Consider the following 25,802-nt stretch of genomic DNA (forward strand, 5'->3'; position numbering starts at 1 on the left):
GTTCAGTTGCTAGCTAGTACTTTTTTTAAGGGAATTTTAACGAAAAGATTCTGGTACTGTTCATTTTAACAAAAAAATCACATTTTTATACTAAAAAGTCAATAATGATACTATTCATTTTACCATTTATTTTGTTATTATCGTTAAAACTCAAAGTTTTCAAGCATTTTTCATTAGTTTTCTTTTTTTTGAAGGGGTGATAGTGTTCTCATTCCCTTAATCTTATTAAAGTAAAAATAGAAATACAAACAAGGGCAATACAAAGCCAAACCTTCTTGAAGAAAAAACGTAAAACCAAAAATCAACCCCACGGACATAGAAAACATATAATGAAAATAATCTGAAACAATAATTGGTAGAAGAAGAAAGATCATGAATATAAGCAGAAGTTTCACATGAAAGAACGCTGAACCATCACTACTAGAAAAATAACCATAGACCACCGATCTTATTGGTGCCTATTGGAAACAGTGGACACTGAAATTGGTGGCAAACATCAATTGCTACCATGCAATTACTGAATTAGGGTCCGTGTCTTATATAGAGGAATCTATTGTAACAAACACCACCATCTAAACATCGGTGGCCAAATGAACAGTAGAGATATGATATTTTCATCTCTTTGTTTATTTCTTTATTAAAAATATTATATATTTTGTCAGAGAGAAGATGCCTTTTAGCATATTACAATCCCAGGAAGTTCCACAATCTTTGCATCCATCTAACAACTTGAACATAGTCATTTCAATTACATAATCAACAGATTTTTCCAGATTCACCTGCATAACGATAACACCAGGAGAGTTAAGAACTGGAAAACTTTTAATTCAACCAAAAATAGAAAATACAAACAATATTTCAACACTTGTGTTTGTTACTCACAAATTTTGACAAAATTTACATATCCCGTTTCACAATTGACAGAGGGAAGCAATTTTATACCTTCTTAGCCTTGATCCGTGGCTGGCTGTTTAAAATCTCAACCGCCATCTCTGGTTGTCGATCGAGGTTCCCCTGCAAACACAGACATGCAAAGTTGATTGAATAAAAACCCCTAATTTGTCGATCAAGTGAACTTCACTCCTCTGCTTCACTAAATAAAAACCCCTAATATGTCTTTTCAAAGCTGCAAACCCCTAATGATAAGTTACACACCTGACCCAGAAAGCGTTTGCAAACTCCCACAACAAAACCCCAAAATTGGAAGATAAACGTTTCCTGCAACCAAAAATGAAATCAAACAAAAGATCCACACGCAAATTAGCAAAAAGTATAGAAAGCATTTAGCAAGAATCGAATTTTACAACAATCAATTAAAAAAATTTATCACCAACCAAACACAAAACAACGTCTCACACTAACCAAAGCACCCAAACCGTTGCGATTCCTCCACAGAAAACAGCGGGAAAAAACAGGCTAACCACCCTTCTAAACGATCGGATCGTGATGAAAACACCAAGACACACACAGAGATGCATAGAAATAGAAAGAGAGAAAAACAGAGAGAAGAAAAAAAGAGGAGAGAGCGAAAACCCCGACAGCCACGCACGTGCAACACACATGACCAAGGGCAAAATTAGCACCAATGCACAAACTTCAACACTGAAAATTGCAAGTTGCCACCAAAAAGAAAGGTAAAAAAAAATTCAGTTGAAAATCATAATGAATGAAGGGCTAATGAGATGGGAGGTGAGTGGATTGTGGTGTGGTCATGTCAATGAATAATTTTTTTTTCCTTTTATTATTAAAATAAAATAAATCATTATAAGAAAGTATTTTTATAGTAAAAATTAGCACCAATGCACAAACTTCAACACTGAAAATTGCAAGTTGCCACCGAAAAGAGAGGTAAAAAAAATAAATTCAGTTGAAAATCATAATTTGGTTAACCACACTGTTTTTTGGTGTCTGAGTTTCAATAGCCACGGATAATATATTTTGGTGTATATAAAGTTAGAAAGCTTTCTTTGGTGTGTAAAAAAGAGTGTCCTATAGCTAGAATTCTTGAAGTGCATTAGTAATATGCATCCTGATTTGCATGAAAGTTAGCTAAGGTATCAGCCAAAAGAGTGTCCTAAGCTATGTTACTCATCTTTTATTTTATGTTTTTATTAACTTTTAGGTGTACCAACAGGTATATAAATTTGGAACATTTTTCAATGTTCAGACAGAGTATTTGGAGTTAATGAAGGATCTGATGTAAAACCAAATGCAATGGTGTTCTAAAATTTATACAGCTAATAAGACTTTGTTGTTGTTGTTATTGTTGTTTGTTGTAAGAAAGAGTATTATTAAATCAAGTGCTTGTTTAATAGCAAAAATATTTGAGATTACTGAAAAAAACAAAAAGAGTATTTACACTTGTCACAGTCATATTCTTGTCGAGTTAATGTGCGGTATTAATTTATAAGTACAATATTGGTTGTAACTAATTTCATCATAATGGAAAACCTGTTCAGTTCACTCTCTCTTCAGATCTTGACTTTTCTTATAAACAATAAATAAAATCTTGTCAGTAAGATATATACGATCTCATATTTTTCACTAAAAAGGAAAGAAGAAAGGTACGATCTCATGTAGTAATTGGTACAGGGTAGGCATATATGGACTTGTAATACAAGTCGAGAAAAATATTAAGGGGGATCCTATCTTCTATAAGTAGCATGGCACCTTCGCTGTTTCAAAGGGTTTACATCCCAAAAACTTAAACTTCTATATTTCACACAATATTCTCTCCAAAATGCCGCCGGTAAGCCTTTTCCTATATATATTCTACTAATCTTGCATCTTGTTGCAGTTATATACCTTTTTTCTTTTAATCCAACTGAAACTAATTAATAAGGCGAGAAGGTTTTCTTAAATTAGCTGACATTAATTAAATGTATAAATTGATCATATTGTTTATACATCTTTTGTACAAATTGACGGTGCAGCAAATGAAGATCGTTGTGAAGGTGCCAATGCACTGTGACAAATGCAGAACCAAGGCCTTGAAGATTGCAGCTGCTGCACACGGTATGTGCCTTTTGATATTATCATGATTCAAATTTTCTTTCAGCGATTTCATTGTTAATTATAGTTGGCATGGTTATTAAAGAGTATCATAATTAATGAAAGCAGGTGTTAGTAAAGTGTCGATAGAAGGAGCAAACAAAGATCATGTGGAGGTTATCGGGGATGATGTAGACTCGGTTTGCTTGACGAGGTCATTGAGGAAAAAGCTCGGCTGTTCCTGCACCATAGTCAAAGTTGAAGAAGTGAAGCCGGCAGTTAAAACTGAGGAAAAGTCAGCTCCCCAGTTTCGTCCAATGTACTGTGAACTGGTTCGTGAATATCCAGAACCAACCACTTGCTCCATAATGTAATTGCGTAAGACATGAATTAGTTGAACTTGAGTACGATCATTTTCATTTTCTCTTTTCCCTTGTAGATGCATGGATCTAAAGTTCATAAGAAATATTTTTATATCAATTGCTTCTCTCTTTGAAAATTTGTTTGTGTTTCTGCTTGTGCCTTTTCATGTGTTTCCTAACCCATATGGAATTGCTCAGGTACTACGAAACACTTTTGATCATAAGTGCTTTTATCAGAAACACTTTTATCACAAACATAACAAGTTTGTAATCCAAAGAGACCGTCATTTATATGAGTTGCCTTTAATTATGTACTTGTAATAATCCATACTAATTTTCGACCAATAAATGGGTGAAAGTACGATTATATAGCAGCATGTGTGGATGCATTGTTAATCAGGGTGTCAACACACTTAAACTATATCTATTTCTTGATTTCTCTACAAAATGGGTCCTGTCCACCTAAGCTTTCTCCGCGTGTGGCTGGCTGTTAACCACAAGGTCGAAGGTTCAACCAATCTTCTAGGGGTGCGTTTCTTTTATTTTTCCATAAAAAATGAGTTATTTCATTGATGAAACAGCAAAAATACAATCTAGCCAAGATCTGTTTTGGGTGTTGTCTAGCTTTACGAGTGATGTGGAGTCGCTCCTTGGGGTGACTTTTGTGGGCTTGAGTATAGATCAGTGGTGGCTGATCAGGCCATCTACTTTATTTAATGTATACGCAAGATTCTTTCCAAATTAACAAATATTGAACATTGGAGATGATGCACCCATATTATTGTTTTGTTTCATCATCAAACTAGGTCTAGGAAAAGAAAAAGGATAGGGAAGATCACAGAATTGACCTGACTAGGTACAATACTAAAGAAGAAGGCTCGAAAGTTATGATCCCAACTCAATAACAAAATACGGTGTAATTTCACCACAAGAGTAGAAATGTGGTGATGACACAACTTTATTATATCCAGGGGATGATTTCGTTTTGCTTTTGATTTTGGGACTGAAGGTTTCATTGCGAAAAAACCATAGGAGGCAACTTAATTTTATGTACATTACACATACAAAAACTTATTACTTGCCACATCAGATAGTGAATCATTGTAGTCTAAAACTGTATAGGTGGTCCAATGGTTTGAGACGAATTCTAGACACGTATTCTATACGGCATATGTCCTAGGTTCGATTCCTAGAGCTGGGTGAATCATAAGATGATGACCAGGAGAGACTAAAATGCTTATATAAGTCTTCTCGGCCCTCGAAAGAGTAGAATGTTGTGGCAAAACCACCGGCTGGTCATCTTTTAAAAAAATAAAATAAAACTGTCGTTTCTCTAACATTTTTCTATTATAAAATAAAAAACTTTTTTTTTTTGAACCGGATAAAAGCTTAAACTTAATTTCAAATTCGACCTTCAATTTGAGTAACATTGTTCTCCCTCTAAGTACTTTGAAGGGAATTCATTGAAAGATGGCCAAATTAATCTACACCACGTACTACTCTTTCCCCCCCCCCCCCCCCCCAAAGTAAGAGTAGCAATAGTTCAATCATGGCCATGTACGGCTCTTATTATGCTATCTCCAATTAAACAACCAAATGTTAAACTAAATTATATGTAGGGATTTTACCACGGTTTGGTCTTTGAAACTGGACCTTCTTATCTAGTGTTCTAAAAATCGGTCAGGCAGTGATCAGCCGCTGCGATTAACCTATAGTCGGGAGGAAAATCGGGGATGGGATAAGGCGGGCGCCGAGGCGGTCTTCGCATTTCAATGCCTTTTTTTGTTTTGCAAAAAGCGAAAGAAGGAATGCAAAGCACAGCTACACAATCAGTGGGTTTAGAATTCCAGCGAGGAAAACGAGAGGAAAAAGAAGAAGAGAGAAAATTAAGGGTACATGCGTACAGCTAGCACAATGGTGCCCCACCTCCCTCCCTTCTATGTATCTTGGTTTCCCACCCTCCATTTTTTTTATGTAATTATTTTAAATTGTTGATTAAATACTTTCTTTTTTTTGTCAAATACTTTGTTTTCAAAGATTAAATGATTTCTAAACATATATTTGGCACCTTTATTCTTCTTTAAATGCACTACAAATTCATATCATCTTTGAAATTTTTTCCTAAAGTACTACAAATTTGTATCGTTTGAACTTGTATCTTATTCCATCAAATTCATCAAAGTACTAATGATATAATTTGTGTATTCTTCTACTTCTATTTTTGCATTTTATCATTCTTTTATTATTCATACAAGTATATTTTTTAGATGTAAATAGACACTTTTTACAAGATATATAATAAATTTACATAAATCCGCCTAGACACTCGCCTATGCCCTGCCTAGCCGCCTAGGCACTAGGCCTTTGCCCGCTACCCAACTAGCGCCTAGCAATTTTTAGAAACTTGTTCCTATCAAAATGATTTTTGAAATTAAAAATCCATCAATTTGATCCCTAAAAATGGACCGCAAATCAATTCATTCATTTTGTTACATTTTCATTAAATTCTGTATTAATATGCTTATGTGGCAAACGAGTGAGTCACATGGATACAATCATATAATGCCACGTGAATTAATCATAAAACCAAGTTTTGTACCTTCTAAGGTGAGGATCCTACCTTTAACTCTAAAGTTAATATGCGCAAGTCTTGAGCACCCTGCTTTTTAATGTTAGATAGAATTGTTTGTAACTATTGAGCCCAAAGCTAAACATGACTTTGCATTTGACTCCAAAGTACTGAACAACTCATATAAGCACTACCCTATAAAATAAAGAAACTTTTACTGATTCAATATTAATTTACCTCTATTTCATATAATAATATATGTAAATTATTTTCACATACATATAAATGGAAAACAATTCACCTACAAAATAAAGAAATGTAATTTGATTAAAAAATTATATATCTACTACTCATTGTCTATGAATTTTAATTTACCTATTGTTTAATTTTTATAAAAAAATAATGTATCTCCTGTACAAAAATAATGTACCTATAATATAATTTGTGCAAATATAACTTACCTATTGCTTAATTTTTATAAAAAAAATAATGTATCTACTGTACAAAAATAATGTACCTACTGTAACGACCCGTTCCCAATTTTACGGTTTTTTTATAATTTTAATAAGTGAATTTACGAAAATGTTCTTTAAGGCAAATGCGTTGACTTTTGTTGATTGCCATGTCCTGCCACGTAAGACTCGTTTTGTTGGTGTATTCTCATAATACTCATCGCTACGAACGCGTAGGCGCAAACGGAACGTAATTTGGAGTTATAACAAAGACTCTACGAACCTTTAAATAGCGAGGGTATTTTGGTAAATTGACAATTGAACATGTGAAATTGGTTGTGTGCCACATGGGACCCACAGATTGATCCCCATTTTTCTGGATTCTTGTTTACCTCTTCTCTTTCTTTCTCCCGTTAGTCTCTTATCAGCTCACATATCTTTCTCGCCCTCAACTTCCTCCCTGTGACACTTAAGCACCAATCCACCTTCCCGACGAATTAACGACTTGAAAATCACCATATTCTTACTCTCCTTGGACCTAGAAACCTGAATCAAATTTTGGTTTCTCGGAATACTGTGAACGGATGCCATTTCAAGAACCTTCATTGAAGCCGTGGGTTTCCCTTTAGTTTCAGACAATTTTCAACCATCTTTTGAACTCAAAACAGGTATAAATTGATTCCTCCCGTCGATTAGATGAATTTTCATGTTTGGATCGTTTAATTTAGTGAAGAAATGAGAAAGTTACAATGATTTAAAGTTTGCCCAGTTTTCGGCTATCTCCACCACTTTCGAGGCATTTTACGGTCAAACATGGCTAGTTATCGTCGTGAAAGGTACCAATCTCTTCATCTCGTTGAGAACTATGATTTCCATTTTTGAATTACTTGATTTTGTTGAGTATTGACAAAGTTATGGACGTTGAAATGTTGCCCAGAAATTATGGCGAATATCCCTGTTTCCCGCTGGCAGCCGTCTTTCAGGCCATTTTATGGCCATCTCCGGCGACCATATGGAATCCAAGAAGGTATAATTTTGTTCTACACTTCTCTAGCTTCAATTTGGTATATTATGAGTCGATTTTGGTTAAAAAAACAAGTGAGATATGGAGTTCTAAAGATTGCCCTGGAAGTCTGCAAAATCTGCAGAATCCGGCAAAAATTCATTAAGGTCCGCCACTTAAATAGTATAGCAATCGATGATCCAACCGTTGGATCGTCACTAAACTTTAATACATTATAATACGTAATATTTGAGGACCATAGGAACTTACGGATCGGGAATCGACATACAAATCTTTCCGAATTAGATTTGTAAGTTCGTAAAATAAAACATTAACCGCCACATGAATTTGCAATTGGCGGAGATCCAACCATTGGATCGTAATGAAATTTTAGTATGTTATTCTAGACGCATAATGTGGATCTTTAGAAGTTACGGATTAAAAATCTGAGATTCGGATCTTCCGGATTGAGTTACGTAGGATTATGGACCCTACCGTCGACCTTTGACGGACAGTTGACTTTTGGTCAATGAGTCTTAAATCATTCTAGAATGTCCTTGAGGATGTGTTTTATGTAAGTTACATGTTCTATTGATAAGGATTCTGAGATGTGGGTTGATAATTGTTCTAGGTGCCGATCACTCGTGACACCTCAATGTTTGTGCTAGGGAGTTGTAGCGTGGACTCCGGGTGAGTGGACTTTTGGTTTCTATATATACGTATATATGTTTTACATTTTCCCATAAATTGTTTTAATTTGCGTATATTTTAAGTGCCATGTCATACTTGCATGTTATTTTAGTATATGCATTAGTATAGATATGCATATTATTGCATGACGCTGCGGACGCCCAGGTAAGCTTCAGGTGAGTACATATTGATTATAGTGATTGCAGTGTGTATGGTTATGTTTAGATGTATTTAGTGCTCATTATCCTGCACCCCGGTGTTAGTGCTCTGCCCGAGGCCAGGGCCTAGCCTTCACGTGATCGTTCACCTCCCACACCACACGCTTACCTTGGATCCAAGGCAGGTGCCAGCTTGTCGTACATACCACATTAGGTGGTTCCGACTCGTAGGTGACTTACGATACTTCGCACAGCCTTCACGTGATCGTAGCACTTAGGCGTATCTATTTACACCCAGCATGTCGTACAGACCACATTAGGTGGTTATGACTCGTGTGCATGAATTGGTTATGAGTTATAGGTTCAGCTGTATATGTCACATTAGGTGACTCCGACTGACATATCATATTATATTGATTCAAATCACCTGGCTTACATATTTATTACTGAAATACTTGACATGGCACTCACTTTGGTTTTCATTACTCTCAAGCCTGATTTCTATATACTTATGTATTATTATTTTATGGGAAATTATACGGGTTTTACGGTGAGGGGTTATTATTTTTGGAAAGAGAAATGGTTTGAAAAAGCTTTGTTTTTGCCCACTCATGTTTTTTGTTTTTCGCCCCTCTAGGTTTTAGCTGCTGAAGTTCGTATCGACGAGGATTCTTGGCGAATCTCAATATAGGTGGCTACCTTTGAGGGTATAATCATTACCCACACTACTGTACTTTACTTATGCTCTCACGTCACGTGTAAAATTGGTCCATTCATGCTCACAACGCACTCTTGTCTTTAGGCACTTTTAAGTTTAAATTTATTCACATTTTCCACATCACTACACTTTGGCTTCGTCACATTCCAGGTGTCGGCCAGTACATCTCGATTCGGAGTCCTAGTAGACATACCGGGTCGGGGTGTGTCACCTACACTATAAAATGTAATTTACCTATTGTTTAATTTTTATAAAAATAATGTATCTACTATACAAAATAATGTACCTACAATATAATTTGCCTAATGATTAATTTTTATTAATATGGGTAAATTAATATATATATATATATATATATATTTGTGTTAATAGTATTTATGATACAAGAAAGGTATATTTTCATATGGGTTTAATTGGTGATCATAATTAGGGTGAGTAATTCTATTCATTGACAAGATTAGAGTTTTGTGGTATAAGTTGTAAATATGTTGGAATAATTGGTTACATATTTGTCTACATGGTAGTCTATTCGAAATTTAGGTGTTATTTGAATATTTAATATTAGATAGGATTTTGTTTGAAAAATAAGAGTTTCAAAGTGTATCTCTAAAAAACCCTAGAAATTATTATATTACTTTAGTCTAAAGTAAGAGGGAAATTGGCACCATTCATGTGAATAGTATTTTGGACTACATTTCAGTTTATTTACAATATTGCCACTCGAATGCTTTTACCCATCTTTCTCTTTATTTACAAAAAAAACCCCTCAGGCTTCAGGCCCGATTTGTAGCCTTTGGGCTGTATCTCTGGTTTGACTCGGGGAGAGAGAGAGGATGGGGGTACCGATTGGTACGTAGACAGGACGGGACGGGACAAGACGGAACAGGACGGAACGGATGATGTAAATATTGAAAAAGATAAGGAGAAATTTTGTTATAAAATGTTATAAATTTGTGTTTCACGGATGTGGAACGAGTCGTTCCCAGGTGAAACGAAAAATCAGCCAAATTTCGTTTCATGGGACAATCCGTTCCACAGTTTGTAGACGCATCAAACGTGGGACGAAACGACTCGTCCCGTCCCACGTATCAAACGGTGCCTAAGGGCTGACAAATTGGAGAGAAGAGATAGCTGGGTGTGGCTGTGGCTGTGGCGAGAGGAGAGGAGGGGCATAGAGGGACTGACAGGTTGGAGAGAGATGGGAGCTACGGGTGATCTTGATGCCGTCAGGAGAGAGAGCAGGAGGGAGAGAGAGGGATTTGGTGAGGGGAAGGCATGCGGCTTGCAGAGATGAGGATGAGAAAGGGGGAGGGACAAAGGAAGAGAGAGAGATAGGGATTGGGTGAGGGGAAGGCATACGGCTTGCAGGTAGACAGAGTCACAGGGGGTGTACTATTCAAGGGAGAGAGAGAGAGAGGAGATTGAGTGGTGGCATCACTCTCACTACCTGCACTCCTGAGGCCGGCTACCAGAGAGAAGGACAAATGAGAGGAGAGAGAGAAAGAAAGAGAGAGCGTGCAGAGGCAGGAAGGCCTGAGATTGAGGACAAAGGCCATGGTTGCACAGAATGACTGAGATTTGAAGCCCATGACAGCCTCAGCTGATTGAAAAGGTGAGGAGTCGTTTTCAAATCTTTTGTGCTTTAGGATTAGGATTACAAACTCTATTCATATCATGCAGCTTCAGATTCGAAATTGTGATTTTGGTCAGCAAACCCAGCTCAAGTCCTCTACAAATCAAACCTCACAAAGTAAAGCACTTCGATTCCGATTCATATCATGCTTCTGATGGATCTGGTTGTGGTCTCTGTGTATTTGCGCATCCATATAACTCTGATTTGTCCAACATGCTCATGGATTTTTCTGTATGATTTTGCAGGGCAAATTACTATATTGCCTATTTTCCTTTCAAATCCAACGGGTCGATGCAGGCTAGAGCTGGTATAGATTACAAATATTAGTTTTGCATAGCACTGTAATTTTGATTGGTGAGATCGGCCTAATTTAAAAAAAAAAAAAACAGCCATCTTTCAATTCAATAGTAAAGGCCCTCATTCAAATATGAGTTTTGCATAGCACTATAAACATTATATGCAGTTACAGAATTGCTGTTATGATTGGTAGCTCTATTGATTTTTGTTAAGTTGATTTGAATTTATACTGAATTTACTTAATTTTTAGTACAATTATTTGCTTTCTGGTTTTTAATTTAAAGACTAGGAGTTTGAATGGTGTAGTGGAGGTTGAAGTTGTTTCCCACATTTTTGTTATGAATTCTCAATGTTTGATGAATTCGGGAAATCAATTTTGTTATCTCTTATGCAGTTATGATCGTATGAGTTGGAATTTAGATTTTCACACACATGTAAACTGAAAAAATAAAATAGATTTCATAATTCGAAGTTAGCCGACCCCACATGATTGGAAAAGGCTTAAGAAGAAGAAGAAGTTAGCTCTAAACTAGAGAAGCATGGAAGTTTGTGTGGACCTTAGATTGTTTTGAAAAATAATTGATTGATTCAAGAAAGCAAAGACCTTGGAACCTTAACTGTCTCATTGTAATCCTTCACCAAGTTCTGGTAAATTATGTTCTATTTATTCTGTCATCTGAAACTGAATTGCATTTGGGTGTTTGTCTTTGATGCTATTTTTTGGATGTAGGTAACTAGATTCTTATTCTTTGGGAATTGTATTCGTTTGTTCAATCTCAATATTTTACCAATATTCTCACGATGTCCTTTGTTTTTAATCTATAATTTATTTTCTCCAATTCATGAAATTTCCTTCCTTTTTTTTGACGATTTAAATAAATAGGAGCAATTTAATTATCCGGTTTGGAGGGTTTTGATCTAATTGCAGTATTTATCTGTTATCTGTAGGTTTGTGAAGGTCTGTGAATAACAGTTGATGAAAAAGTTGCAGTTTCGGAAATGACTGTCGGCAGTCAAGATGTGAAAAAGAAGGTTCCTTTTTCTTATTTTTGTTTCCAAGTTCTTCTTTTCTATTTTGTGGATAAAAAAAAGGATCTTTCGGCAAACAGAATGGTGTTTTTTTTTATCAGATTTTGTTAATTAATTGGATTTTGTGTTTACCCTTTCGTTTCAGTCTTTTATTCATAAAATCTTCACCACAAAGGAGAAAGAAGGAAGCAGCTCTTCGGATTGCTCAGGTGAGTCTCTAATGGCTGACTGCAACTGAATATCCTTCTTCCTTTCTTCTTTATTTGAAACAGTGATAACTCAGTCAACTATGAGTAGATGTATAGCGGCCTGCTTCAGTGCTCACTTGGTAAAGTTTTTTTGTCACATAAAGGTGCTGGAGTTGGGAACTTTTTGGATCTTAAATCATTGGTTGCCTAACATTCTCTATATCGAAAGGCATCATTTTTGTTACCACATTTTATATATTTTAGACAATGAATTTGAGTGCTGTGGACTATGTGTCAGTGAACAGGGAGTTACTAATTTTGTTATATGAGATTTGGTTAAATGTCTAATACACATAGTTGCTGAGGTTTGTTTACATTGGTGGTAAATTCTTGCTTTCTTTTCAATTTTGTTTTATTGTAATTCGTCTTGGTTTATGGATCTTGCATTGCTTACGTGAAATGGTTATATTTCAATGTTTGTGAGATGTCGAATTGTGTGTTTGTGGCTTTGTGAGAGTTAGATTTAGATTGTGTAGAAAATGTGGGCTTCGGAGTGTAACCCAATTAGCAATTTGGAATGATTGAGGAGAAGTATTCTGAGCTACAGTAGGACTCGGTGAGACCATGCCGTCAGGAGAGAGAGCGAGCGAGCAGAGAGAGAAGAGGGAGGGAGGGAGGGAGAGAGATAGGGATTTGGTGAGAGGAAGAGAAAGGAGGGCTGTGACTTTTGACTCGGGGAGAGATGACTGTGCCTCTTGCTTCGGTAAGAGCATCGTTGGGGGAGGAGAGGGACTGACAGATTGGAGAGAGATGGGAGCTAGGGGTTTCGACTCAGTGAGATTGTGAGGGAGAGGGGGATGGCAGAGACAGATGAGAGGGAGCTGGGCATGGGAATTGCAGAGAGAGAAAGAGAACTCAGAAGATATTTGTTTTGTTGAGAGCTGACAAGAAAAGGGGAGAAACAACGACAAAGTGACAGAATCTGAGAATCTGAAGTAAAAAAATGATTAATGCGGTTTTAGCTTCTGGCACTTTCTTCCCTACTTTCTAAACCCATTTTTCTCAACACCTCTTCAAGCTCTGGAAGTGTTTGCACAAATTGGAGCTCAAAAGCGTCAGATTTTATGGAACAAATTGTCTCGGAGAATCATATTACACTGCGCAGTAGCAGCGCAGGACCCGGTGGGCCTGGGTTTGGTATTGTTCATACCTCTGTTTCTTCAATTTTTTTAATTTCTTTTATATGCAATTTCTGTGCTTGCTGTTGAAATGAATATGGTGGTGGAAACTGTTGTTTTATATGAATTGGGTTTTTCAATACATTAATAAAGATCAAATCTTTGTGGTTCTTTGTTGTTTATCTCAACCTTGCTTTGCCCGTAGCTGCTTGAAGATGACGTGATCCTGATAGTCGGTCACTTCCGCGACAGTTCCGAACAAAGGATTCGGTTCCCAAGCTCCAACGATTGTGTCTGTGGCAAAGAGAATTCAGGAAGAGTGAAAGATCCAAGAAGGATTTGCCAGGCGAGTTCTTTTGTTTTTTATTTTGAATTTCCTTTTAAATAACTGTTTTGAATTAATGGTAGTGAAGTTTTCCCATACTTAGCCTATTCATTTTTATCAAATATTTTGCACCGACTATTTCATGATGCTGACTACAACAACAACAACAACAACAAAGCCTTTTCCCACTAAGTGGGGTCGGCTATATGAATCCTAGAACGCCATTGCGCTCGGTTTTGTGTCATGTCCTCCGTTAGATCCAAGTACTCTAAGTCTTTTCTTAGGGTCTCTTCCAAAGTTTTCCTAGGTCTTCCTCTACCCCTTCGGCCCCGAACCTCTGTCCCGTAGTCACATCTTCGAACCGGAGCATCAGTAGGCCTTCTTTGCACATGTCCAAACCACCGTAACCGATTTTCTCTCATCTTTCCTTCAACTTCGGTTACTCCTACTTTACCTCGGATATCCTCATTCCCAATCTTATCATTTCTCGTGTGCCCACACATCTCACGAAGCATCCTTATCTCCACTACCCCCATTTTGTGTACGTGTTGATGCTTCACCGCCCAATATTCTGTGCTATACAACATCGCTGGTCTTATTACCGTCCTATAAAATTTTCCCTTGAGCTTCAGTGGCCTACGACGGTCACACAACACGCCGGATGCACTCTTACACTTCATCCATCCAGCTTGTATTATATGGTTGAGATCTCCATCTAATTCTCCGTTCTCTTGCAAGATAGATCATAGGTAGCGAAAACGGTCGCTTTTTGTGATCTTCGCTAGATTGCTCCGGTCATTAGTGTGGATAAGTATATAAATGGATAGAGATAGGAAAGCAAACACCAGATGTACGTGGTTCACCCATATTGGCTACGTCCACGGAATAGAGGAGTTCTCATTAATTGTGAAGGGTTTACACAAGTACATAGGTTCAAGCTCTCATTTAGTGAGTACAAGTAAATGATTTAGTACAAATGACATTAGGAAATATTGTGGGAGAATGATCTCGTAATCACAAAACTTCTAAGTACCGGAGTGTGGTATCGTCTTGACTTGCCTTATCTGTCTCGTAGGTAGATGTGGCATCTTCTCTGGAAGTACTCTTCCTCCATCCAGGGGTGGTATCTTTAACTGGTGGAGATGCACAAGGTAATGTATCAATTTCACTTGAAGCTTACTTGTAGTTTCAGGCTTGGTCAAGCGCGATACAAACCATGTAGTAGGAGTCCCCCAAGTCGTCGAGCTAGGGGATCTGCTGAAAGAGGTGACAGACAAGGTAAGCAATCAGAGCTCCAAGAAATCAGTCCCAGATCAGAACTTTGATTTCGAGTTCCGGCTAATTGTTCACATTCTCTCTATCTTGCAGGCAGCATGAAGGATAAAGAGAAGAAAAATGAGAATAGATGATATGGGATACTTTTGCTTTTGAAGAAGTAACTTTCCACATGCTTATTCTTGAACTGGGCTGGAGGGTTTTCTGGTTTCCTCCAGAGTGTAAGGCCGACTGAAGAATTTGAAGGTCAAAACAAGTCCATCAAATCTATAGTACGTTCGACCCTGCTAATATGGGATACTTTTGCTTTTGATAGAGTAGTGGATGTATCGGCATGTGTGCTGTTACGCTTGTCTCCACATGCTTCCTTGTATCCTTCTCACTTGCCTTATCTGTTCCTCAGGCAGATGCGGTATCTTCCCTGGAAGCATAAGATGTTGGAGATGAGTACTCGAGAGCAATGCCAGGTAAGTAATCAAGTAAGGGGTTCCAGGCAGTCCGTTCCTGACTGGAAGCTTGATTCCAAGTGCTGACTGATTACTCTCTTTCTCCTTGTCTTACAGATAAGAACAAGGCCAAAGAAAAAGACAGGGAAAAAGCATGATATAAGATACTCTTGCTTTTAACCCTGATGATATGAGATATTCTTGCTCTAGTATAGCTTGTTTGCAGAGGTATTATCGGGGGGAAAGAAAGCTGAATATTTCGAAAGGCTTCTTTGGGAGTGCCCTCTCAGATATGAGGAAGGGTTGAGCATTTTTGCAGGTCTGCCTGTCCGTTGGGGATGGAGGTCGACATATATAGGAGTCTCCCTAACAACAAGTAGTAATGCTATTCATTTACCCTGCTTGGTCATAGCACGGTAGTGGGAGCTGCCAGCTTCACATGTTTTAACTCTGTCAGAGCACTTTGAAAAAGTGGTCTGTGGTATCTGGAAAGCTGATGTTGCGTGTGAAGATTACAGACAAGCTTTATCCAAGGAGATCCGGCTCTTGAAGTTGGGAAAGTGGTGCCTCTTCGGTTTTCGAACAAGCAATCCTGTCGGAGATCTGGCTCTCGAGATTCGAAGAATGATGCCTTTTCGATTTTTGAGAAAGTAATCCTGCTATGTTTTCTCGAATGTGAGAAAAAGTTGGGCATGTTTGCTAGTCTACCTTGCCACGAAGCACAGAGGTTGACACACAGGGACTTTCCAATTATCCAGCAGTGGTACTGTTCCTTTACCCTTGTGGGTAATAATATGGTAGCTAGACCTTCAAAATTTATGTGTCTAAACTTTGTTAGTGCTGTTTCTTTGCTATTCTTTTACCCTTCTTGGTCAGAGTAATGTAGTGGGAGCTGCAAGCTTCACGTGTCTCAACTTTGTCAGAGAACTTTGGCAAAGTTATCTGTGGTATCTACGAGCTAATGTTGCGTGTGGGAAGTGGGTGATTGAACAGTAAGATTCATGTGCTTTCTACTTCACCAGAAATCTTCGACATAATGTCCATAATTTCCGCAAAGCTGAGTGTGCGTGTGACAGGTGCTGACAAAGCTGGAAAAGTAGGTGCCCCTTCGATTTCTGAGATCGGCCCTCGTGGTCTCTGAGCAGCCCAGCTTTTGAGAAAGCAAACGCCTCTTCGATTTCTGAGATCGGCCTTCGTGGTCTTTGAGCAGCCCAACTTTTGAGAAAGCAAACGTCTCGTGGTCTCTGAGCAGCCCAGCTTTTGAGAAAGCAAACGCCTCTTCGATTTCTGAAGCTCCGTCGAGTGCAGATTTTTATAGAGGCTGGCATTAAGTTCCAAAGCACACTTGAATCTCCACCAGTAGAAGCTCCATTCTTGCACTTCTAAGATCTTGATTTGTCCGACCTCTTCTCTCTTCAACACCTTTGAAAATGTCTGGCCCCTCTGACCGTCGTTTTGACTTGAACCTTGTTGAAGAGGCAGCCACGCCTTCTTCAGACAACATATGGCGCCCATCCTTCGTCTCCCCTACTGGTCCTCTTACCGTTGGGGATTCCGTGATGAAGAATGATATGACCGCTGCGGTAGTGGCCAGGAACCTTCTCACTCCCAGAATGATATGACCGCTGCGGTAGTGGCCAGGAACCTTCTCACTCCCAAAGATAACAGACTACTTTCCAAACGGTCTGATGAGTTGGCTGTTAAGGATTCTCTGGCTCTCAGTGTTCAGTGTGCAGGTTCTGTGTCTAATATGGCCCAACGCCTATTTACTCGAACCCGCCAAGTTGAATCATTGGCGGCTGAAGTGATGAGTCTCAAACAGGAGATTAGAGGGCTCAAGCATGAGAATAAACAGTTGCACCGGCTCGCACATGACTATGCTACAAACATGAAGAGGAAGCTTGACCAGATGAAGGAATCTGATGGTCAGGTTTTACTTGATCATCAGAGATTTGTGGGTTTGTTCCAAAGGCATTTATTGCCTTCGTCTTCTGGGGCTGTACCGCGTAATGAAGCTCCAAATGATCAACCTCTGCTGCCTCATCCTTCTAGGGTTCTGTCCAGTACTGAGGCTCCAAATGATCCCCCTCCAGTGCCTGCTCTTTCTGGGGCTCTACCGACTGCTGAGACTTCTCATAAGCAACCTTTGTGAAGGCTCCCTCTTGTTTGTTTATTTTGACTCATGTATATGTACATATTTGTAACTTTCGGGGATATCAATAAATAGTTTTCCTTCATTTCAACGTATTGTGTTAAATACACCAAAGCCTTCTTCGCTAAGTTCTTTGAATTTTCTTTTGTTGAAGCTTTGTGAGTGGAGCATGTAGGTTGAGGTAGTATTCCCTTAATTTCCCGAGTGAGGAAAACTTCTCGATTAGAGACTTGGAAAATCCAAGTCACTGAGTGAGATCGGCTATATGAATCTTTGAACGCCATTGTGCTCGGTCCTGTGTCGTGTCCTCCGTTAGATCCAAGTACTCTAAGTCTTTTCTTAGAGTCTCTTCCAAAGTTTTCCTAGGTCTTCCTCTACCCCTTCGGCCCTGAACCTCTGTCCCATAGTCGCATCTTCTAATCGGAGCGTCAGTAGGCCTTCTTTGCACATGTCCAAACCACCGTAACCGATTTTCTCTCATGATGCTGACTGATGTAATTAATTTGGTTTTGTACTGAAAGTTGGAGTTGATAATATATGGAATATAGTTGTTGGATTGGTGTTTATACTATAGAAACTTAGGTGTGCTTACCCCCTTTTCATGGACATTCACAGTTACAATATTTGTTAGAGCTTGTGAGACGCCGTTCAAATCGGACCACTGGTGAATGCCTAAACTTTTGTGCTTAAATGGATTCATCAACTCAATATTGTCGTTAATTTTTGTTTTGAGTCCATTTTCCCTGCTGCTGTTCTATTAGGATTTTAAGCTCAGTCGTTCAGGCATGACACATTTTCAGTGGGAAGTCATAAGCATAATTCATTTTTTTTTAAATTAGACTCAAGATTTTTATGTGCATTATTCTTCCGTTTTACGAATTTAATTGGCTGCCTTAATGATGTTGTTGATGAATCTTCACGAAAGTCCGTTTATCTTTTAATCATTGACTATTTTTTTTTTCTTCGTTGGCAGTTGAGGCAAAAGGTTCTTGTGATTTCAATCAAATGCAAACTGTGCAAGTATATATGTTGTATGCACACATGCATATAAACTAATATAATATATATACATGATTTCATGTGTTAAAGATTGTACTTGTTCTTAAATAAAGGTTCTGCTGACAAATGTGTTTAACAATATGATCTTACAACTCATCTTTAAACTTTGTATAACTGAAATATTATTCATCAATTGTAACTTCCCCTGTTGCTAGGCTATGAAGATTGTACTTATTCTGTTCGTAGATGCAAGGCTAGAAATTAAGTTTGTATGGGGTTAAATCAATTGATGCTATAGTATTTATTAAAATTGTAAGATTTGGCGGTTTGGTAAATTGATTATAGTAATGTTGTTTGTGGTTTGGGTTAGATGGTGCTTGATTGTGGTTTAAGTTTTTATTATTATTATATTCCCTGCACATTGCAAAATTCTGGTACTATTTGAGGATTTTGGTGTTGAAAGTCTAGGGTTTAGTGGAATGAAAAGAAGGATGTCTGCGTCTCGGAAATGTGTTTTTAAGGTACCTTTAACTCCTAACAGCCATTTGGCATTCAATATATACTGTATTGCTTGCTGGGGTTTACCCGTTTGAGCATTTTATTACGTTTCTTCTTGCTCTCTGACGGAAAATTTTAAATGCTATAGGTGAATGCAAACGCTGCAAAATGGACGAAAGTCGGCATTTCGACTAGCTGCTGCAATACGCAGGTGTGTTTTGAAAACTCTCCCAAATCCTTTGTGCTTACACAATTATACATGTGTGCATGTACAGCTTTATACATGCATCTGTGGAAATACATACGTTAGAGCCTGGTTTTTGTTTTAGATTTATATGCTGGTTGTTAGGTTCTAGCTATGTGAAGTTTATGTCTTTAATTTTAATTTTTTTATGAAAGTAGCTCATGTTTGCTTACCCGGCGGTGGTTATTCTGATTTAGTGGTTAAAAATGGAAATTTCACTCGCAGTAAGGGATTAATTGAGGTTCATGCATGCATCCGTGGTGTAAATTTGAGAGATGGAATAATATATGTGTGTAAAGTACCTTCTTTTGGTTTTTTATTGCACTGTTTAGGTGGTGAATTGCACGGAAAATGGGGGAAGAGAGGGGTACAATTTATTTAATTTGAGCAAAACAAATGCATTTAAGCTTAGTTGGTTAGTGATGATTAGAGTCAATAAGGCGCCATCTATCTTTAACTGAAATCTGAATTCATTGAATGATGAATGAGGTTGTAGTGTGAGAGAAATTGAGAAAGTAAAGAAAAGATGGAAGATGAAGCTACAAATATATGACAAACAATAATGATAGATCATTTCATCTATGTTGGTTTATTAAACTTGGTCAAGCAAGCCTTTTGTTTTAATTGGGATATAGTTTGGTACTTTCATACTAATTTCCATAGTTTATAATAGTTAACCAACCAAAGGTGCTTTCTTTTCATTATTTTCCAATATATTTTAGCCGGCTGACAATCTTAAAAGATTTACTTAGACGCACAACAAATCTGTGTATTATACACATACCTGAGATAATGCTAGATATCTTTTTATGGTTCTCATATTATATAAAAAAAATTTGTGCATGAATTTGAAACTTTTTATAATTTCTAGAAAGAGAGACAATGCAATTGTGTTTTATTGTTAGAGAAAAAGATGTGTCAACTTGGGTTTGACTGATTAATGGGATTTCACTCGATTAGACCAAATTGATTTGATGTTTTTCTATTTGAAGTTGAGGAGTTAGATTGGTGGGAAGCAATGCAAAGGCACGTCATCTTCTAACTGGGTCGTGGTCTTCTTTCTTCTCTTATGAGTTTTTCTAGTTGAAGGAGTCATCTGCTTCTTCTGGGATTTTTGGGTCCATATTTGCGCCTTCTTCCGGCGTCGTTTATTGGTAAGTTGTAAAACCTTTGTAGACCACCTCATGTTCATTTCAGATTTTTGTATCAATCTTGGTATTATAATGGAATTGCAAATCAAGTATATTTTAGATTCTTACTTACATACTCACTTTTCCACAACTATTATATTGTCTCTTGACTGGATGAATTTTCATAATTTCCTGGATTTACGGTTACAATGCTTTTTATAATTTCCTAAATCTATCCTTTTTGTCTGTGCATGATTATGTTGATTTTTTTTTTTAAGGTTAAATGTGTCTTATTCATGTAGTTAAGGTTGGTGCATTCAAGTCCCGCAGCAACGCGTGGGCATTTTTTCTAGTATTAGCTATGCAGATTGGATGAAACTCTGTAAGTTGACTATATATTAGTATGCGTTCAAATTCTGGATGTCAAAATATAATTGTCTCCAGTAATACTAAATTTCGTTATCGTTATGGTGTATAGATCAAGTGGATTAATTATAGCTACGTGGGGTGCTTCAGAGTGTAAGGCATGTGGATAACTTTTCAGTGGTCGAATGGTGTTCTTCAAAATGTTTTGATTAATTTTCTTGAAGTTCAGTTGCTAGCTAGTATTTTTTTTTTAAAGGGATGATAGTGTTCTCATTCCCTTAATCTTATTAAAATAAAAACAAAAATATAAACAAAGGGTGTGGATGTAAATTTATGTCTTCTTCTTAGACGAAAATACACCTGCAAAACAATTAACACCTTAGGTTAAGGCCAAGAGCGTCACTTGACCATGATGAATGGGGGGCCTTTGGCCGAAGAATTTCCGATGCCAAAGTTAGAATTTGAGGGAGAAAGTATATGGAGAAATTTAGAGAATTTCAGAAGAGGTGTGGTCGGCCCAATTAGGAAATTTGGGACCGAACACATGGTTGATTTGTGGGATTGATAACAAGATATTATGTGAAATAATATCTTGCAATTAATTTGGTAATTAATCAATAATCTCAATTTGAAAAGAATAATTGGGAGTTACTTTGTGGGTGAGGATTTAATGAGAAGCATGGAAGAAAAAATCGATAATATCGGCGATATTTCGTCGATATTATCGTTTTTTTTTTCCGATATTTTTTTAACTATCCAAATTATTTTCGTCAAAATATCGCGATATTATCGATAATATCGATAATATCGCGATATTTTCGATATTTTGGCACTGCTAATCCGAGAAGAACGCCGGAGCTTCTACAGCTCCGGCCGACTGTAAAAGACCTCCTCCATCAGAACCTTGAAGGGGAACTGCGGATCGGCGGCGACTCGGGATCTCCACCCATTAAGAAACATACCCAGAACTCCGAATCTTGAAACCGACGACGATGAGAGACATTGAAAGGGTGGTGGTGCGGAGCACCCGAGCCGGTGAGAACACCGAATCTCAACGCACCCTTTCGAAATACCGCAGCAAAACGCGGTTTGAAAGCAGCTGCATGCCGGATTTGAAAGATGAAGGAGGATGATCGCCGCTGGGGGTGGGTAGGAGGACATGGCCGGATCGGGAAAGGACGCAGGGGGAAAAGAAAAAACAAAGGAGAAAGCAAAAAGAAAAACAGAAGAATAAGAGAAAGAAGAAAAGACAGAGGAACAGACCGAGAAGGGAAAAACAAGAGAAAAACAGGAGGAGGAAGGGGGAAAGGGCTACCGACTCCAGCCGAAGCCAGAGTCGGCGCCGGAGAAAATGGGGTGAGAGAACGAGAGTTCGAGAGAGAGATAGAGTTGAGAACTGAGAGAGGGTGAGGGGTCCGAGAGGGACTCGGGAAAAGAGAGAGAGAGATAGGGTGAGGGTTAGTGGTCTGCCACGTGGCAGCGTGACAGAGAGTGAGAATCAAGATGGAGGGTCCAGATTAGATTAGGATAAAGGACTCAATTGCACAATTTATATAATTTCAGGGAAAGAGTGAAAATATAAATTAATCTGGGGGTCCAGATTAGATTAGGATAAAGGACTCAATTTCAAGGAAAAAGTGAAAATATATAATTTCAGGGAAAGAGTGAAAATTTTGAACCTTAAAGTGAAAAATTTGTCAGCTCGCTATATAATCAACTTAAATAAGTTAAATCCATCATGCAATGCATTTCCTTCCAATTTTTTGTGATAAATTAATAGATAATTGACTAAATAAACATCCTGCAAAGTTTCATTAAAAATTTCCAAGTTTTTCTTACAATTTCCGTGGTTTCCATGTAATTTTTATCGATATCGATATTATCCCGATATTTCCATCGATATTTCCGTGTTTTCGGACTACCGATATTTCCGATATTACCGATATTTTCTTCCTTGATGAGAAGTGATGAGAGTGTATTAAAAGAATACCATTTTGATCACCTTTGAGCTCGATTGAGTTGTTATTGTCTGTTACATGTGTGGGAATCCTAGTGTGCCTTAAGGGTAAATTTGTTTTTTTAACTCGAAAGTCCATGAGTTGCTTCCATATTTTTCTTGATTATTTTTGGTTCCACAAAGGGCAATACAAAGGCAAACCTTCTTGAGGAAAAAAAACGTAAAACCAAAAATCAACCCCACAAACAAAGAAAACATATAATGAAAATCATTTGAAACGATGGTTGGTAGAAGCAGAAAGATCATGAATATAAGTAGAAATTTCACAAGAAAGAACGTTCACCATCAGTAATATGCATCGTGATTTACATGGAAGTTAGCTAAGGCATCAGGCACACATGCAGTTGCTAGCTAGTACAGTAGTAGCTATATTACTCGACTTTTATTTTATGTTTTTATTAATTATTAGGTGTACCAACAGTTATATGAATTTGGAACATTTGTCAACATTAAGACAGAGTATTTGGAGCTAATAAAGAATTTGGTGCAAAATCGAGTGCAGTGGTGTTTTAGGATTTATACAGTTAATAAGACTTTGTTGTTGTTTGTTGTAAGAAAAAGAGTATTATTAAATCAAGTGCTTGTTTAATAGCAAAAATAATAGAGACTACTGAAAAAGCAAAAAGAGTATATGCACTTGTCACTGTCATATTCTTGTCGAGTTCATGTGCGATATTAATTTGTAAGTACAACGTTGGTTGTAAAGATCTGACTTTTCTTATAAATAATAAATAAAAAGAAAAACTAATGAAAAAAAGCTTGAAAATTATGAGTTTTAACGATAAGAACAAAATAAATAGTAAAGTGAATAGTATCAGGATTGACTTTTTAATGTAAAAATGTGATTTTTCGTTAAAGTAAATAGTACCGGAAGTTTTTCGCTAAAAAAGAAAAGAAGAAGAAAGGTATGATCTCATGTAATTGGTACAGGGTGGGCATGCATGGACTTGTAATACAAGTCAAGAAAAATATTAAAGGGGATCCTATCTCCTATAAGTAGCATGGTAACCGATATACAGTTCCACTTTCGCTGTTTCATAGGTTTTCCATCCCAAAAACTTAACTTCTATATTTCACACAATACTCTCTCCAAAATGCCGCCGGTAAGCCTTTTCATATATATATATATATATATATATATATTCTAATACTCTTGCATCTTGTTGCAGTTGTATACCTTTTTTCTTTTAATCCAACTGAAACTAATTAATAAGGCGAGAAGGTTTTCTTAAATTAGCTGACATTGATTAAATGAATAAATTGATCATATTGTTTAAACATCTTTTGTACAAATTGATGGTGCAGCAGATGAAGATCGTTGTGAAGGTGCCAATGCACTGTGACAAATGCAGAAGAAAGGCCATGAAGATTGCAGCTCGTGCACAGGGTATGTGCCTTTTGATATTATCATGATTCAAATTTTCTTTCAACGATTTCATTGTTAATTATAGTTGGCATGGTTATTAAAGAGTATCATAATTAATGAAAGCAGGTGTTAGTAAAGTGTCGATAGACAAAGATCTTGTGGAGGTGATCGGGGATGATGTAGACCCGTTCTGCTTGATGAAGTCATTGAGGAAAAGGTTCGGCTGTTGCTGCGCCCTAGTCAAAGTTGAAGAAGTAAAGCCGCCAAAGCCACCTCCACCTTTGGAAAAGCCACCTCCAGCTGTGGAAAAGCCACCTCCAGCAAGCTGTGTTCAAAACTGTTGCACTTGCACTCCCCATTGTCGTTCAATGTACTGTGTTCAATACTGTTGCACTCCTCAGTTTCGTCCAATGTACTGTGAACTGGTTCATGAATATCCAGAACCAACCACCTGCTCCATAATGTAATTGCGTATGACGTGAATTAGTTGAACTTGATTATGATCATTTTCATTATCTCTTTTCCCTTGTAGATGCATGGATATAAAGTTCATAAGAAATATTTTTATATCAATTGCTTCCCTCTTTGAAATTTTGTTTGTGTTTCTGCTTGTGCCTTTTTCATGTGTTTCCTAACCCATATGGAATTGCTCAGGTACTAGGAAATACTTCTGATCATAACAAGTTTGTAATCCGAAGAGACCATCATTTATATGAGTTGCCTTTATTTAATGTATACGCAAGATTCTTTTTAAATTAAGAAATTGATCATTGGAGATGATGCACCCATATTATTGTTTTGTTTCATCATCAAACTAGGAAAAGAAAAAGGATAGGGAAGATCACAGAATTGAACTGACTAGGTAGAATACTAAAGAAGAAGGCTCGAAAGTTATGACCCCAACTCAATAACAAAATAGGGTGTAATTTCACCACAAGAGTAGAAATGTGGTGATGACACAACTTTATTATATCCAAGGGATGATTTCGTTTTGCTTTTGATTTTGGGACTGAAGGTTTCATTGCGAAAAAACCATTGGAGGCAACTTAATTTTTATGTACATTACACATACGAAAACTTTTTACTTGCCACATCAAATAGTGAATCATTGTAGTCTAAAACTGTCTAGGTGATCCAGTGGTTGGAGACGAATTCTAGACACGTATTCTACACGGCATGTTCTGAGTCTGATTCCTGGAGCTGGGTGAATCACAAGATGGTGGCCAGGGGAGACTAAAATGCCTATGTAAAGTCTTCTCGGCCCCCGAAAGAGTAGAATGTTGTGACAAAGACACCGGCTGGTCATCTTTTTAAAAAATGAAATAAAACTATCGTTTCTCTAACATTTTTCTATTATAAAATAATAAACTTTTTTTTTTGAACCGGGTAAAAGCTTAAACTTAATTTCAAATTCGACTTTTAATTTGCGTAACATTGTTCTCCCTCTACGTACTTTGAAGGGAATTTATCGAAAGATGGCCAAATTAATCTACACCATGTACTACTCTTGTGGCAATAGTTCAATCATGGCCATGTACTACTCCTCGGCAATAGTTCAATCATGCCCCCCCCCTTCCCCCCCGGGCAATAGTTCAATCATGGCCATGTACTAGTCTTGTTGTCTCCCCCCCTCCCCTATGATCCCAACTCAATAACAAAATTGGGTGTAATTTCACCACAAGAGTAGAAATTATCCAGGGGATGATTTCGTTTTGC

At 37.4% G+C, this 25,802-nt stretch overlaps 2 protein-coding genes across 9 annotated transcripts in view; both read left to right on the plus strand.

The window, feature by feature from the left end:
* The first annotated feature begins 2,610 nt into the window (after positions 1–2,610).
* LOC103407626 (heavy metal-associated isoprenylated plant protein 47-like) lies at positions 2,611–24,677 on the plus strand. 6 transcript variants are annotated; one of them, XM_070818101.1, is made up of 4 exons: positions 2,611–2,749; positions 2,934–3,015; positions 3,121–3,167; positions 24,251–24,677. In XM_070818101.1, exons 1-4 carry the CDS (start codon positions 2,741–2,743, stop codon positions 24,551–24,553), a joined length of 441 nt encoding a protein of 146 aa, XP_070674202.1. In that variant the 5' UTR covers positions 2,611–2,740; the 3' UTR covers positions 24,554–24,677. The 6 variants fall into 6 exon arrangements, with proteins under 6 accessions (XP_070674202.1, XP_070674203.1, XP_008344748.3 ...); XM_070818102.1 differs by lacking the exon at positions 3,121–3,167 and having other exon boundaries at positions 24,213–24,677; XM_008346526.4 differs by lacking the exon at positions 24,251–24,677 and having other exon boundaries at positions 3,121–3,471.
* The window catches only part of LOC103455519 (uncharacterized), a 42,576-nt gene continuing 27,188 nt past the window's right edge, over positions 10,415–25,802 (plus strand). For 2 of the 3 annotated variants that reach the window (XM_070818093.1, XM_070818099.1), the window contains exons 1-2: positions 10,519–10,693; positions 10,822–10,883. The gene's annotated coding sequence lies outside the window, so the exon portion shown is untranslated. Of the gene's footprint in view, positions 10,694–10,821; positions 10,884–25,802 lie in introns of all 3 variants that reach the window. The other variant, XM_070818094.1, reaches the window with a different exon arrangement.

This window comes from Malus domestica, chromosome 03 (genome assembly GCF_042453785.1).
Source record: "Malus domestica chromosome 03, GDT2T_hap1".
Lineage (NCBI taxonomy): Eukaryota > Viridiplantae > Streptophyta > Magnoliopsida > Rosales > Rosaceae > Malus > Malus domestica.

Excerpts from the sequence above, each read along its gene's own strand:
- LOC103407626 (XM_070818100.1), top strand. The coding sequence starts at position 23,722 with ATGGTAACCGATATACAGTTCCACTTTCGCTGTTTCATAGGTTTTCCA. Across the intron at positions 23,824-24,025 it reads CTCTCTCCAAAATGCCGCCG|CAGATGAAGATCGTTGTGAA; the intron begins GTAAGCCTTTTC and ends TTGATGGTGCAG. Across the intron at positions 24,108-24,212 it reads GATTGCAGCTCGTGCACAGG|GTGTTAGTAAAGTGTCGATA; the intron begins GTATGTGCCTTT and ends TAATGAAAGCAG.